Source organism: Lutjanus erythropterus, chromosome 13 (genome assembly GCF_056507025.1).
Source record: "Lutjanus erythropterus isolate fLutEry1 chromosome 13, fLutEry1.hap2, whole genome shotgun sequence".
Lineage (NCBI taxonomy): Eukaryota > Metazoa > Chordata > Actinopteri > Lutjaniformes > Lutjanidae > Lutjanus > Lutjanus erythropterus.
In genome coordinates, this window is record NC_139329.1 from 21,663,873 (window position 1) to 21,679,806 (window position 15,934).

Sequence of the window (15,934 nt, forward strand, 5' to 3'; positions counted from 1 at the left end):
TCAGTATGCTTGAAACAAACCAATGACATAAAAAAAAGATGGACGCTGCACCTCCACTTCCTCCCACTATACAAAAATGAAGCCAAAATGGGAGGATCACAACAGTATGATTTTCAATACTAAGAAATAGAGAAGCTCCTCCTTCTACTAAACTGCTGCTGCTGTATTATAGTGTGCAGCACATGCCATCAGAGGTGAGTCTCTCTGCTGGTGGACAAGACAGTGCAGGTGAGCCGAGAAACATGGCATCTCGAGGATAAAGTTAACTAGACTAACTAATAAAAAAGAAAAATGCCTCTGCCCCTGTTTGGGATTGTTTTGGATATAGCTGCAGCTTTCTGACTGGTCAAAATAGTGAGTAGAGTGGCTGTGAATGCTCACTGACCGCAGGAAGTTGTCGGTCTGGCAGTAAATGTAGAATGTAGGTTTGAGCTTGTCAGCAAATAAAAGCTACTGCTATGTCACTATGACGATCAGCTCCACCTACATTGACTGAGTACGTTCCTGCAGTGGAGTTGAGTCAAGCCATTTTACACAAATATTGCCATATTACCATATACCCTAGAGTATCTACTGTCTGTTATGGGGTATTGTAGAAACATGGTGGACACCATGGAATAAGAGACCATACGTATATGTGATAAAAGCAATGAAATCTATTCCTTTATTTCTTGCCTTTAAAATAGAATAGACATTTTAATGACCTCTTGTCTGTAAAACACTACTAACACAGCTTTTAAAAGAAAATGCTCAAATACTGTGTCATGTTAATGTTTAACATTCAGACACTTGAAAGACTTGCATCTTGGCTTGTTAGGCTTGTACTAGACCTGGCCTAAAGAACATGAAACTTTACACTTAATCTGACAAACCTGAAACTTGTCCCAAACGACCTAAAGAAAGCTATGCTAGGTTAACCCTCAACTTATTTTGTATAGAATCATGAAAACCATTTTGAGAATCCTGTTTTCAGGGTATTTGCAAAGTGGAAGAAGAATTAGAGCGTGTCTGAAATTTGAGTATCCTAACTCTGTGTTTTTAGTTGGGTGTCTGTCTCTCTGAGTGCCAGTGCATCTCAAACATACACTATGAAGAGAGAGCTCCACAGCCTGACATAAATAGAAGCTAAGAGATTACTGGAGGAGAAATTGAATGCATATGAATGGTGGTAAATAGTCTGACATTAAGCTAGTTTGGATGATGGATGATAAACAAAATGATTGTGTTTCAGTTGGACTTTGTAGATGACTTGAAGTGTGAAATCGAGTTAAGTGCTCGGGAGGTAGGGGTTCCAGGCTGAAATAAAAATATATACCCTCGTGTCTCTCTGACATGAGGACGGATGTTTGGTGGGGCTGAAGATGGAAGTTTGGATGGAAGAAGGAGGTTGGAAGAGTGTGTGTGCTGGGAGGGGGGTTTGAGTGGAAGGCGTTGGTGGAAAGAAAGAGGAGAAACAAGGAGAAACGCTTGAAGGCATACAACATCTTCAACATCTGCAGCACACAGACACTTGATGATACAAACCATTTAAAACAGTGAAATGTATTTCTGTATTTGTTGCCTTTAAAAGAAAATGTCTTGTGGCTCTGCTCCATTCTCTCCCCTTCTATCTCCCTCTCTTGGTATGTAAGCTGATACCCATTTCAAGTGGGTTACTCATGTCCAGCACATCCACACAAAGAGCCCGGATAAAATAAACACGCCGCGTTGGATATCTTGGAAAGAATCTGTCATGGGTTTGGGGCTAATCACCTCCAGAAGGGGCTTGACTCAAAGCCTGAAACGTTAGCCCCTGTCGGGGAGCGCTGGCTGGGCCGGGCTGGGCTGGCTAGGCCCCGGGCACTGGGGATGGATCCGGAGGAGGGGGTGCCTTCCACAGGTCAGGACCAGGGGAGCAAGAGGGGAGGCTGGCTTTGGCCCGTTTACAGAGACCCTGGATCACAGCACTGTGAGCCAGTTCCCGACACACCGCCTCTGACGCCGCCGTCGCCACTGCCACAGTGTCACCCCTGTAAAAAGGCAGCGGGAGTTGTCTCTCTCACAACCGAGCTGGTTAGGGTTACGCATATTACAAGATCCCTCTCAGTCAGATCAGAAACACGGGGTATTAAGCAGAGAGGGAAGGGTGATGTCCTAACCAGTGACCCCCATTTCCTTATCAGCTGATGTAGCCGCTTCACTCTGTTGCTTGAGAGCACTAGTCTTGTTTGATGAATTATCAAGACAAGGGTGGAGTGGAGAGATAAGGATACTGGAAAGAAACAGAACTGGAAATATTGTTGTAACGTAATAGGTCATTTGGATGGAACTGGTCCTCAGCTGCCAGTTGGCTTAGAGCTTATCCACGGCTATATTGTGCTCAATATTGTGCACACGAATGCAGTGTTAGTAATCAGAGTGTTGGAAAGTTGACATAATACACCTGCCATTCATGCTGTTGTCATATTCAAACCCAGCTTTTCAAGTTACAAATAATTCTTCAAATCATCATTAAAGGAGAAATATGTAACAGTTGCTTGTCCAAAAATGAGTACTGCAGTCCAAAGAGTGAGTTGGATATTAAAGGGACGGTTCACCCCAAATTCAAAAAACATATTTTCCCCTTGGCCTATTGTGCTACTTATCCATCTAGATATTTTTTGGTGTGAGTTGCAGAGTTTTGGAGATATCACCTTGTGGTGCTCAAAACACCACCCAAAAAAGAAAGTATATCCGGCTGGATCGAAAGCACAATAGTACGCAACTGTTACATATTGCTCCTTTAACGATGGACTAATATGTGAAGAATTATTTGTAACTTGTTTGAAATCCTATATAATATAAAATCTATGGTTTAAGCAAGTTGCCCCCTCCCTTCTCCTCCTCCCTAGACTCGAGGAAGCTCAGACAGACTGCTGGAACACTGCAGGAGAGCGAGATGATTGACAATAACAAGCGAGGATGAGTCCTTGTTGATAACTGTCAATTGTCCATTGTCCTGAAAACAAAAGCCCACTGCTCTGAAGATACACTCTGTTTGAGTTAAGTGACCACCTGCCCACCAGACTCCATTAAGATATTAGTAAATTTAAGCATCATAAACATCTACTCCTTCCACAAGATTAATGATTTCTTAAGACTCATAAAAAGACACAAAACATTCAGTGAACATTTAGCATTAATTCAAGCCCTAATAAACATGAAAAGGGCTATAACACAAGTTACAGACTGGAGCAGAAATTTCAAAGGACACTGCGGTTGTATCGTTGTCAGAGAAGCAAATATTTCAACTTAACATGTTTCCTTAATATATGTTGACATATCATGGTGATTTTATGATTTATTACAGTGAATATATTACAGACTTCTCCTTTAAAAGTGCCTTACATGTTTGGCAATTTACTGGCGGATAACAAAAAATATCTTGACAAACTTAGAAAACACTGAAATAAGTTGTTGCTTGATCTTTGGCCGCAGAGTAATGACTCATTTTTAAGGGAAACAAGGGGACTCCTTCACAACTATTCTACAAACAAATTACTAAAGAGATCCACCCAAAAGAGATAAAATGGAACAAAAAACAGCCCAAAGTTGAAGGTACGATTTGTTCTATTAACTGTAACATGAAATGGCAAGCAACCATATTGTATTTCTCTACAGTTAATTAAGGGGTATTTCATGCTTATGGCAGCGCTGGACTTGGACCAGAGAGAGACCAGTCACTTCACTGCCTGTTGGCAAACACTGTTGTTGCAGCGTCGCTCTGACTGCTGGATGACCGTGAGCTCTGTGCTCTCTGGATGTGAGGCCTTGACCCCGATGGGTGGAGGTGGAGGTGGGGGTGGGGGTGCAGAGGAAAGATGGAGACAGGCCCTCGTGATAAAAGCCGACTTCCCCCCGTCCTCCCCCCTGCCCTCCCCCCCAGCTCTTCCCTCCCTTTTAAGTCTGGCTGTGGATGTCACAATGCCAAATCATCTCTCCACCTCAGGGCAGGGCAGGAGGCCATGGCAGGAAAAGATGGAGGGATAAATTTGCCTCTTCTCCAACTTATCAAACTACTTTACATCATTGACAACCTGTAAACTCTTTTGAGGACTGTTTGACTACCTATAACAATACGAATGAAGTCTTAAGGAAGAAAGAATGTCACATGTGATATGTCACTTAAACAGAGAACTTGAGAATCATACAAGTACATGGTTGAGTTTGGTTAAAGTATTGGGACCAGCAAAATAGCTTATACTAACCTGCGGCCAGTGTTGTAGCCAAGACCATCTAACCCGAGACCAAGTCATGACCGAGACCAGAGTAACAAGAGACAAGGTGGAATAAAAATGCAGTGAATTCTGACACAAGACGAATATCTGCAAAAAGTGGTCTTGTGACCAGCCTCAAGATGAAGACCAGTCTCAAGCACTACTGCTGCTGACTGCTAATGTTTCTTGTCCAGAAACATGACAGACTTCATTAGAGACATGTCATTCATGAGTCAATTTTATTCTAACTAATAGAAAAAATCGTCCAAACTATTAAAAACTATTACTAAAGCAGTAATAAATAAGTCAAAATCGATGCTTAAGTGTTTTTATCACGTGTCTTCATATCAAAATATATACGCACTATACATTACCTATACACCAGTACTTGACCCAACAATGACAAAAAAGTAATTTGGGGTATTTTTAATGATATTTCTGTTGATGACTCATCCTGCACTTGGGAGCATACACTAAATTTGCATCCAATCAAATGCTGTCTCACTTACAATAGAGTGTAGCATGAAAAGAGAACACATATGTTCACTGTAAGCAGACTGGAGTCTTTCTGGGTGTCTTGCACAAAAGCATTACTTTATTCACTGTTTTGGTTGAAACCGGGACATATTTCATGGAGAAAATATTTTCTCCTCTTGCTGCTTAGTTTCAACTCTCAGTGATTTACTTGCAGAGCTTTCTTGACTGACAGGCTTTATCTTGGTGCTAAAGTCACTGATCCTTACTGTTAGCTGTTAGCTTCTGTAAGCGGGAAACAGAACTGGGCTCAGACACCTTCTAATGAACAGAGTCGAGAGTAATAAGGAAAACAGTACCAAGGTCATTTCTCGTTCTCTGTACTGTAGCCTATTCCGTTGTCAAACTGGCCTCTGTTGGCCTCGGACGCTGGTTCTGTCCCCGTACAGCCATTTTCAGTGGGAGCTTTCAGTCCAGTGCCAGTCAGCTAGTAGGACTGCTCTCTTTTGTATATCCATGGAAAGCTTTAGCTGCATGACAGGGGGTGTAACACACAGCGCTCTTGAACTGTAAACACCAACCAATGTCCACAACAAGTCCCACCTTAACTGCCTGTTTTACAGGAAAAACATGCGCAATAAGCACTCCACTAGCAGTTTCATGGGAACCGAATAAAGGTTGAATTGATCTGAACTCTTCAGTCTACAAGCTCAGGTGTTCATCTCAGACAAAGAAGGGCTTTTCAGGAAAAAAGCAGAGAGTATAGAGAGTTTTCTACAGGGTTACACAATATGTAACATGCCTCATGTCCTACCTTTTCTATTAGTTCTGGTCTGTTGTGCTTGCCTGTTGCACGCCTCCACTGGGCCCAGCTGGTAACTACAGTTTCTGAACAAGGCAAGATGAGTGGAGGGATCTACAAAGAGTAAGGGAGAGAGCGGGTCAAAGAAGGACAAAGCAGGCCTAAAACCAGAAGCAGAAAACCAGAACTTAACATTCGGAAAATATTAGAACAGCATTCTGGTTTCACTGAGGCAGATGCCATTAGGAGTTAGTGCAGACATAGACCTGTGTGTTGGTGGAGCAAGATGACAAGAGCCCTGCTATTGAAATCATGCATTTGCAATTCTGATCAAAGAGCAGCCTCCTTCTACATGACCGTGGCATGATAACCATGGCAGGACTACTGTTTCTTGGAGCGGAGCAGAGGTGAGGTCACCTTTCCCCGCAGCCGCACTCGACCACTACAATGAGTCGTAATGAAAATCATCACGGGATGACTTGTCAAGAGGTTTCTTGGCAATCGTTATTTCCTTTACAGGCCCTCAAATAAGGCCCAACAAGAGGCGACAGGCCCTGGCTTCTGCTGTCTGTTATGGCTCGTTAACGTACACGAGGTGGAAAGGTTCGCTGCTGTTGAAGCACGGTTGTAGAAACAAAGACAAGAATAAAAAGAGGCAAAAATTAGTGTAGATTTTTTCCCTTTTAGAAAATGGATTTATGTCATCACAGTTCCTTGTATGCTGTGGGGGATATTCAAGAAGGAAATCATGAGAGCCTCTGACCATATCTGCCTTTATAATCTTCATATTTCTGCATTTTGCTAACAATAATGTCTCAGAATGAGCAAACACAGCAGAAAAAAGGCAAATATAAACATTTATCTGTGCAGTTCTACATGAACCTACCCCTTTGTTTCTTCTGCTGTGGCTTCATATTCTGGGCTCTCTTGAGCATTAGAAGAGCTGTGTGGCTGTTAGTGAATCCCCTAAAGACAAGAACAAAAGGTGTCACACAAATCCCACAACATAAAACACAGTGATTAGGATAAGAACAATCAGAGCCTCATCATGGAGACTCAGTGTAGGATAACATAATGATTTACCATTCTTCCATAATCTTTTCTGATCTTTCGGAGAGGCCACTGACCACTGAGGTGGAGGCAGGAGATTTGCTTCTGAAATCATAAATAGATTACTCTCCCCAAAACGTAAGATGCATAAAACTTGATCTTGAATATAATGTCATTTCATGTGATTTTCTTTGGGTTTTGTGTATATGAATGTGACAATGTGAATGTGAATGATCCAGGCAGAAAATGTTAAAAGTGAGAACATCAGAGATCCCAGTTAGGATACTTTTATTCATTAGCGTAAAAGTGTTTATAGCCATACTCATGGCCTTTTACTTATGGTGCCCTCAGACTCCCTCTTTTCCCTATCATATCACTGTGGCTATCAGTTTGTCCTAGGTGCTGTGTTACTGTCTTGCATTGTATTTTTAGTTTCGAGCTTCTGTCACCCAAACTTGGATCTAAACCTGCCTGTTACTTTTCTACCTGTTGTTTATTTACCCACCTACCTTCCTGTCTGTCTACCTGTACCACCCTGTAAACTATTCTCATCAAATAAACCAATGAAGTCATCCTACTGCCTGTTGCATCTGCATTTGGAACCAAACTTGAATTTCCTGAGCTGTGACAGCTTTACTCTGTACAAGTAAATGAAATGGGTTGTCCTACCTGTTGGAGCTGATTGAGGAAACTCTCTGCCCAGCAGAGTCCGCCTGTTCTCCGGCCACCCAGGCCTGCTTTGACCTCTGTACAAGTGGTGGTGGGAGTATGTACTGGGAGAGTTCAGGAAAGGGCCCAGGAGGCTGAAATATATACATACACACACATTTTGATGAGCTTTGCTATTTATAGAAAAATATACTAAACAGCCATTTTTCTGAAGAAACTTTACTTAACTCTGCTTGAGTAAAAGCAGCAGTAAAACTGAATCCTCATTTTAAGGTGTGTTCAGAAGGTTGTGATGCTAGTGCTCTTACTGGAAAAACAGAGTTTAAGCTCTGTCTAGACAACATACAGTCATCAGTATACCCTGGGAAAATGAAATATAATGTATACAACAATGTCTAGTCGAATTTAACTCAAGTGCATGTTTTCATTTTGGCTAAGAGAGTTAATCAGAGCAAGTTTTCACACTTAAGGAATGCTCATATTTACATCAAACTAACAGCTTAATTACTCTCAAGATCCCATTTTCTCTTTGTGGAAGCGCTAAATTGTTCATCCCCGCCTTTGATGTGTACCTCAGTGTCAACACATTGAGGCCAGCCACGACGGCAGCTGCACCACATCAGCTGGCCTAAACCGGCTACCATGATGTACAGCACTGAGCACGCTCCAAGGAAAAGATCCAACGAGAGGTAAATGAAGGAAAAAAAACACCACGACAGTCCGCCAGCGTGAAAAATGACATCTGCTGGTGCAGAGCACCCTTCAGCCCTCCAGGAAATAATCTTGTTTTTCAAGAGAATAAATTTAAAGATCAATCAGCAAGAGTGAGACAAATCCTAGTGGGGGAGCTAACCAAGATGAGAATGGGACAGGGCAAGAAAATAACTCTTCCAGTGACATCACACATGGGTTGGTAATTCCCAAAATTCAACAACCACTTTCACTATAAAACCACCCCACCAGGTTTTAAAATATTTCTGAATGTTCAAAAAAGGATGAAAGGTCCATAGCACACTTTTGGCAAAAAGCCATCAAAAGCCTTAAAACTTTACAGAAAGTCTCAGGACAGTCGCTTTACCTCCAGAGACAATGGCTGCTCTGACACAGGATAACGTCTGCAAGGTGGGTCCTCGGAAAGTGGCAATGTCCAGTTTTTCTCCAGTGCTGCCTTTTTGAAAATAAAAAGATTTTTTATATATACAGGATGTATTTCTGGATAGCAACAGGTGAGGAAGAACAAAGAACTATCTTATATATCATATAATACAGGATACAATATTATATTGTGTAGTGTAAACAACAGAAGTGGCACAAGTCTCCAAATCCATGGTGCGATTTCACTTTGAATTTAAGGTCACAATTTGAATTTTTGATTTAAACATCTGTTTGGTTTTTTTTAACGGGTATGCCATCGAGTCTTAATAGATCACTGGCTATATGTCCTGAAAGCTGTCATTTACGTTTTTAAATTCTAGTCATCGGGGAAAGTCGTCAAAAAGTCATCCTTGAAGTGTTGTTTTTTTTTCTTCAGAGACGTTGTCCAACACAAGTAAGCCAAGGTAAACAGAAAAAAAATACTAGAAGAACTGTTGATTTTACCTTTGATATCAATTATTGAAACTGACAGCTCATTTAAATCACTTTTTGATTTAATATTGAAATTGTGACATCACTAGTATATAACATTGTGTGTGTATTAATGTCCGAACAGGTCATTGTGTGCACATTATTGTATTTTTTTGTATGTTTCTCTGTTTTTGTGTATGTTTCCATTAATATTCTGATTGATTGTACAGCCCTACTGCATATTTATGTATAAACATTTTTGTGCATGTTTCTCTGTCCATGCATGTATCTTTCCAGATTTGCATGTGCGCTGGATTGTGGGCATATGGAGAAAATGTTGGGAAAAGCATATGCATGTATTTATGCATTTTTGCATTGTCCTTCGTGCAGGTTTGTGTGTCTGAGAGGTCATGGGGGTGGGGAGTGACTGAACCATGAAAGTGAAGAACACTTGAACTTGTGTGCATACCTCATCAAAGACAAATTCATCCACGTCCACCTCCTCAAAGGTGTCGTCCTCTCCGGTGTCGGGGCATGTGACAGCAGCCAGAGCAGATGCAAGCCTCCTCCTCAGAGTAAAGCCTCTCCAAAATGCCTGGAGGTACCCGAAGAAGAAATGGTACAATAGAAAAGCCTACATGAATCACAAGGCAAACGTAAATATTGTGTGTTATCCCATTAGGGAGATAAAACATGTTAACCCCTCTTTTAATTGCTGAGTGTTCTGGTGTCTGAACTCTGTGTGACTCCGGGCTGTTCTGAGACAAATGGAGCTCCAGTGTGCCTCTAAATCCTCCAATTCCCAGTGGGCTGGGGGGGGCACACCTCGGTTCAAGTTGAGCCGAGCAGGAATCCTAGAACTCTTACTACCGCACTTCTTCGGAATCTGATTAATCACTCTGTAACCCCCCACCGCCCACCCCCAAAAACACGCACACACTCTACTCTCCAAGACCCCCACCTCCTACAGTACCTTAGAGAGCCCTAAAGGACTCATCAAACACTTTCTGTGTTGAGAAGGGATTTGGGAGAAGTGTTGAGTAGCATGTTTTTCAGAGCAGCAGCTTACACCTATATGCAAAGGATTAGCCAAATAAGCCTCCATAGCACGTATGAGGCCTGAAGATCGATGGTCAAGGGTCCAAATGGACATTTTTAGACATCCACTCTCTGAAAGTGACTTCAGCCTTCAGCCACAACACTGGAAAATTGTAGTTGTAGCAGTAAGGTTAACAGTCTCTTGTGTATGCTTAACCAGGCTGCTAAACACTGAGAGTCTCAAAACTAGCAGGCACATTGACAGATTGACAGCTTTTATGCAGACTGGTGTTGAAACAATTGTTGATGAGTTGAATGACAGAAAATTATTCCTCAACAAATTTGATAGTTGATTACTTACTGAAGTCATTTATGAAGCAAAAATGCTAAACATTTGCATGATTCCAGCCTCTTAAATGTGAGGATTTCCTTTCCTCACTTTTACATCATTGTAAATTGAACAAAATAAGTAATCTGAAGATATCACTTGAAACTAAGGGTAACTGTAATGGATTTTTTTTTCCTATTTTCTAATACTATAGACTCAATGATTAAACCTAAAGTAACCTAAACCAAAGTAAAATTAAAATATAATTAAATAATTGATTGATATTGAAAATACTTCTTACATGCAGTTCTGATGCATTTGTAAACAGATGCAGTCATGGGCATAGTGATCTAATGGATGGATTAACTCAATGAGTAATTGGTTTTCCAACTCTCCCCCTAGAGTTTCCAAATGGTATATTGATTGCACTGCTGTCACAAAGACAACACCTGTACACAAAATTGGATCACTTCCCATTTCCTCAGAGTCTAGCTCCATGGAGAAATGATCCACAGCACTTTGGAAATAAGAGAGTAGAAAGAATCACATTTACTGAAAAGGTACATTTAAAGCTATTGTAATGATGTGCACTGCATACAGAGATGGAAGTAACTAACAACTACTCAATCAAGTCTTTTTAGGTACTTTTATGAATATTTGTTCCAAGTCTGAAATTTTACTCCTAAGTATGCATTACAATATGTAATCTAAGTAGTTACTTTTAAAATCAGAATTGAGAACTGAGTATAATATGAATTATATATATAGTTACAACACTCCATCTGCATTTTGTAGCCAGTAAGGCTATCTGATTGTAAACAGGATAATGAAAACCATGACATATGGTCAAAACAGAACAGTGTTTGGAGTCATTTAGACTGACTATTTGGAGAAACGGAATCCCCTTCTGCTTGAATGCCTGTTATTGATAATTCATTAAACATCAACAGTTAAAAAGTAACTAATATTTTGCAGAAGAAAACTTTGTACTTTTACTTTACTTAACAGTACCTCTATTTAAGTACAGATTTTCAGTACTCTTTCCACCACTGACTGCATGGTAATAACATTTTGAGCATCATTAGCATTTTGCTTCACACAAGTAACTACAGCAAGGATTGGTATTGGGATGGAGAAGGCAGTAATGTTAGAAGAAAACATCAGAAAAAGCATGAATTTGTTCATTAATTCAGTCTAAAATGGATATATCATTTTCCTGAAAAGATCATGCCTGGCAGCAGATCAATTTGCATAGTGAAAGCAAGGTGATGGTGTCATTATTTTATAGCCATTACACTGTGCAATCAACATTTACTTCATAATGATAAGTTAAAGCAAAAAAAGTTGTCCACTTTAAACTCAGGACAGATATTCCAATTTTTACAGTCACACATCTATCCAATCAGACCAATGTCTCGAGTGCACTACAAGCTCACATCTGGCAGAAGCTGTTACTGCAGTGTGAGAGAGGGAAAATGGTCTAAATGTTCATCTCTAAAACAAATCAAACTAACAGTGTGTTCACATATACAGTACAGAAACTAGAAGACAGTCTCTGGCTTCTCATGCTCTGTTGATATATTGTTTTGAGCACGTAATTTACATATGCTGCTCTGAGTGGATGGTTGTTTTCTGACATAAGTGCCTTGATATACACAAGGGAGTTGTTAATTTCCTGCTCTAAAGACAAGAAAACAGTGTCCTTTCAAAATAGAATCTAAAGAAAAAATAGTTTGGTGGATGGTGTTGCCAAATAGGCAAATGACAAAAAAAAAATCAATGTGAGCTACAGTGGTATGCTCTCTATATAACAAAAGGAAACACACATAGTTTGAAAATTGTTGTGCTTAATTATAGCCTCTATTCATTGGACTTAACCTCCTGTAAAGTAAAAACAAAAAGGTCATACTGTCTCACGAAATTCCAACAGTTTTACCTGGATGACAGTTGCTGCATAATCTTTGCCAACAACGCTCCCGTTAATATAGGAAGGTCTTGACTCTGGCTCTCTTCCATCTCCTCCTCTTTCTCCTCCCTTCTCAGCTGTGCAAGGGCTGCTGATGTTCCCACATTTCTCTGTGTATTTTCTCCACAGCTGCTGAATCACCACTGCTGCCGTGCTGCTCCAGAAAGGACACACACACAGAAAAAACACACACACACACACACAGTGAGAGATATACATGATGTCATAGCACCTTCGTCTTTCAAAACATGAATTTATTTCTGAGCAGACATCTGGAGAGCAGGACTCTGGAGAGTTTCATCCTGTCCAGAGCCACCCTTCACATGAAAGATCTATCGTCCTCCCAAAGATAGCGCATTGTTAATGATGAAGCTGCGTGTTAAAATGAATAAGATGTTCAACATCTTCATCTGTAAATCATATTGAGGGGGCTCCAATGATGACAAATGCTCTGCAACAGAAACTAATAAAATGCTGAGCTGCTATAAAAAGAATTATATAAAAAAAAGTGTATTTTTTAAGCCAGCAGTGTCCACTTGTGTACAATGAAAGAATTTGGAGACCCTCGTTACAAACACTACATCAGCTGATCTTTCTGCTTTGTCGTCAGTTAGTGTAGTGTTGGATGGAATGGATGCACACAAGTGGACACTACTGACTCAAAACATTTGGTGAATTACTTTTGGATGTCCAGGTTTTGATGGTTGGACTGAGGTGCCACCTCAGGACTGGCATGCAGACTCTCTGCAGCTGACTTCTCATCAAAAGTCCAGGAGCTGCATCTGATATTGTCCTTGTTTGGAATAACTGATGGAACTTTTCCAGCGGACTCCATTCCTGGGCACCCAGCATGCTTCTCGGCAATGGTATTATACAGGTCAAGTGTTTCCTCAGGTGCAGGCCTGTGTTTGTCAGCCACAGTGGTGTCACCATATTCATGGGCAAATCTCTGGTCCTCAGCCAGCTGCAGAGCCTCAGTGAGGTGTTGGCAGGAGGTCTGTATGGCATCCAGGGTAGATGAGGCATTACTGTGCACACACAAAAACAAAAACACAGCCCACTCACATGCACATTGAAGAAAATTACAGTTACATACTATCCTAGCTGAATAAAAAACAAACCTACTCGATGGGAATCACGGGGACGCACTCTCTTTTTTATTCAAGAAAGCTGACAAATACATGGCAGCACCAAGTAAATATATATAAGTATAGTGACTGCCCTTAACTTGATGATACTGCCAGTGCTGCATAACAGTAGATATAAATCAGGAGAAGCAGTTTCCCAGTTTTAAAGTTTCTGCTCAGTGTGAGGATTTGATGTTAGCTTTAATTATATTGTGAATTGATTTCTTTATTGTTGTGACACTGGCAAATTCACTGGGACGTCCTTTTTCACAGCAGCCATTCTGACATGAACACAGGTGTTATCAATGACACGAATTAAGGTTCTGTTACATTCATGTCAAACACGAGTCAGGGTGCTGCTTTTGTGCATGATGACTCACTCTACTAGAGGCTCTACTACACTAAATGGAACAGGACCTTAAAGGACCAGTGGGTAGGACTGAGTGGCATCTAGAGGAGACTTGAGTCTTCCTCAGCTAGCTATGTTTGTCAAATACAAAAAAGAAATGTCTCAGAGAAAAATAGAGAATTTAATAGTTGCAGCTCCAGACAGATTTTTTTCCTTTTAAGCTCTCTTGGCTCTTTTGATAGTAAAGGTTCCTGACCCCTGTTCTAAGGTAACAAAAACATAACAATTCTTATTTTCAGGTGATTATACACTACTAAAAACATACCTTTGAATAATATATTACATCACTGCCAAACTCTACCAATAACTCTCCCTAAATCTCACATCAGTTAGTGTCACTGATATGTGTTTACCCTGCTAATTCATATCTGTAGGGCTGCTGTGAAAAAGGTATACAATATTCAAAAAACAGACTAGTTAAAACCTGTATGAAATGGTTTCTGTTTCTCTTTGATTCTATTTAATCACATTAGACACCTACATAATGAAAAGTAATAAAAACATCTTGTTATATTTCCATGTATCACGATTTTTGCTTATGGGAGACTGAGTAAATTGAGCAATATTTATTTAAAAAAAACATCCGTGGTTAAATTTAATCATTCAAGTGAATAAAACTGAAGCAGTTCCAGTTCTGACAAAATACTCAAAGGTCTATTATTCACATATGGTTCAGAGCAAATTAGTTTTCAGAATACTGCTGTGAAATACTATGAAACAAGTTTAATCCAGCGTCCTTAATTTCTTGAGAAATTCAATCCATTCTTCTTCAACTCCAAAAAAAATCTAACGGTAAATGAATGGAATATTAGATTTAGCTGCCATTTAATTCTTATTCGACCACCAGTTCATCTGAGGTGAGGTGAATGAGTGCTGGTGTGTGTGAGTGTGTGTCTGTGCTCTCTGTGCCCTAATACCATATAATGTCTCTTTCATTGAGGGGATAAACTGACTACAAAGCCCACCTCAATGGAAACTTAATGAATCTGTTACCAATGCCTGACTCTGCTCCCCCTGCCCCTCTCCCCGTCTTCCACCCTGAGGGGGCAGAGACACTTCAGTGCCCAGCCAGTCTGGAGGGCAAGTAGCCTTAAGTAGTACAGCTTCTTCTCTACAAAGACCTAGCTCTTCGTTCTCAGTGGGACAAGAGAGAGAGGAGTCAGGAGGTCCGAGAGGATTGTGACCCCACTGACCCCCGCCCCCCGTACCTGCTGGTTCACTCCAGGGTCACCATCAACATGTATACCGCTGATTGAAGGGAGGAGAAACAACTGTTAAAGCTGCGAAATAAAATGTTTTTCACATGAAAATAATAACTACAAGGCACATAGTAAGGCACATCACTACATTAGTTACATCTCTTTTCATTTATATTTCAAGACAAACTCATAGTGGAAATACCTGGTGGAGAGCTGTAAGAAACTGAAGACCAGCTAAAATCAAGACAAAGTCTGGACTAAAGTACTGTATGCTGAAACTCCAAAAACATCTCAAACCAAAAGTACATATTTTTCCTCTCACCCCTAGTGCTATCTATACAAAACATCTAGATTGTTTTGGTTGAGCTGCAGTTTTGGAGAAATCAGCTGTAAAGATGTCTCCCTTCTCTCCAATACAATGGAACAAGATGACACTCGACTTGTGGTGCTAAAAGCGCCAAGAAATCGGTTTGAAAACTTAACAGCAATGTCTCTTCACCCAGTTATTCAAGATAATCCACAGAACTTGTTGTGAGCAGTTTCATGTACGTGCATCTGCTCATGGATGTGCTTGTGACAGCATGTGATGTTAACATTATTAGTGTCCTCCTCAGCTGAGCTATAACATTAGCACCACTGAGCTAGCTAGCACACAGCAGCAGGTGTAGTTTGGTAGTCAGAAAATAGCTCCAACATGAAACTGCTCACAACAAGGCCTGTGAATTATCTTGAGTAACCAGGTTGTGATTTCTTCAGAGACATTGCTGTTGAGTTTTTCAAATGTAGTTTTTGGTGCTTTAAGCATCACAAATCATGTGCCATTAAGTTCCATTATAATTAAGAAAAGGCAGACATCTCTATGGTCAATTTCTCCAAAACTTGGCAACTCACATCCTTTCTTAACAAGACTCTGATGTAAGTGATTGGGAACCAAGTCCACAGTCAGTTCACCCTATGCTAATGTGAAGCCTCTACAGGCCGAGTTGGACTAATCAAGTGAGTATCTTCTATAGTTGTGGTCTTTTTAGTGTGAAATTCATTATCAAGTGTTTCTGCTGAGGGGCTGGATAG

The 15,934-nt window shown here is 40.5% G+C and overlaps 1 protein-coding gene across 1 annotated transcript in view; it reads right to left on the minus strand.

Moving 5' to 3' along the window:
* lrriq1 (leucine-rich repeats and IQ motif containing 1) overlaps positions 1–15,934 on the minus strand; it is a 45,017-nt gene that overhangs the window by 9,793 nt on the left and 19,290 nt on the right. Inside the window, exons 15-22 of the mRNA XM_084734203.1 lie at positions 12,809–13,156; positions 12,099–12,282; positions 9,266–9,391; positions 8,309–8,398; positions 7,231–7,364; positions 6,595–6,666; positions 6,398–6,477; positions 5,524–5,625 (exon numbers count right to left, since the gene is read on the minus strand). Coding sequence (XP_084590329.1) covers positions 5,524–5,625; positions 6,398–6,477; positions 6,595–6,666; positions 7,231–7,364; positions 8,309–8,398; positions 9,266–9,391; positions 12,099–12,282; positions 12,809–13,156 — 1,136 coding nt within the window. The remainder of the gene's footprint in view (positions 1–5,523; positions 5,626–6,397; positions 6,478–6,594; positions 6,667–7,230; positions 7,365–8,308; positions 8,399–9,265; positions 9,392–12,098; positions 12,283–12,808; positions 13,157–15,934) is intronic.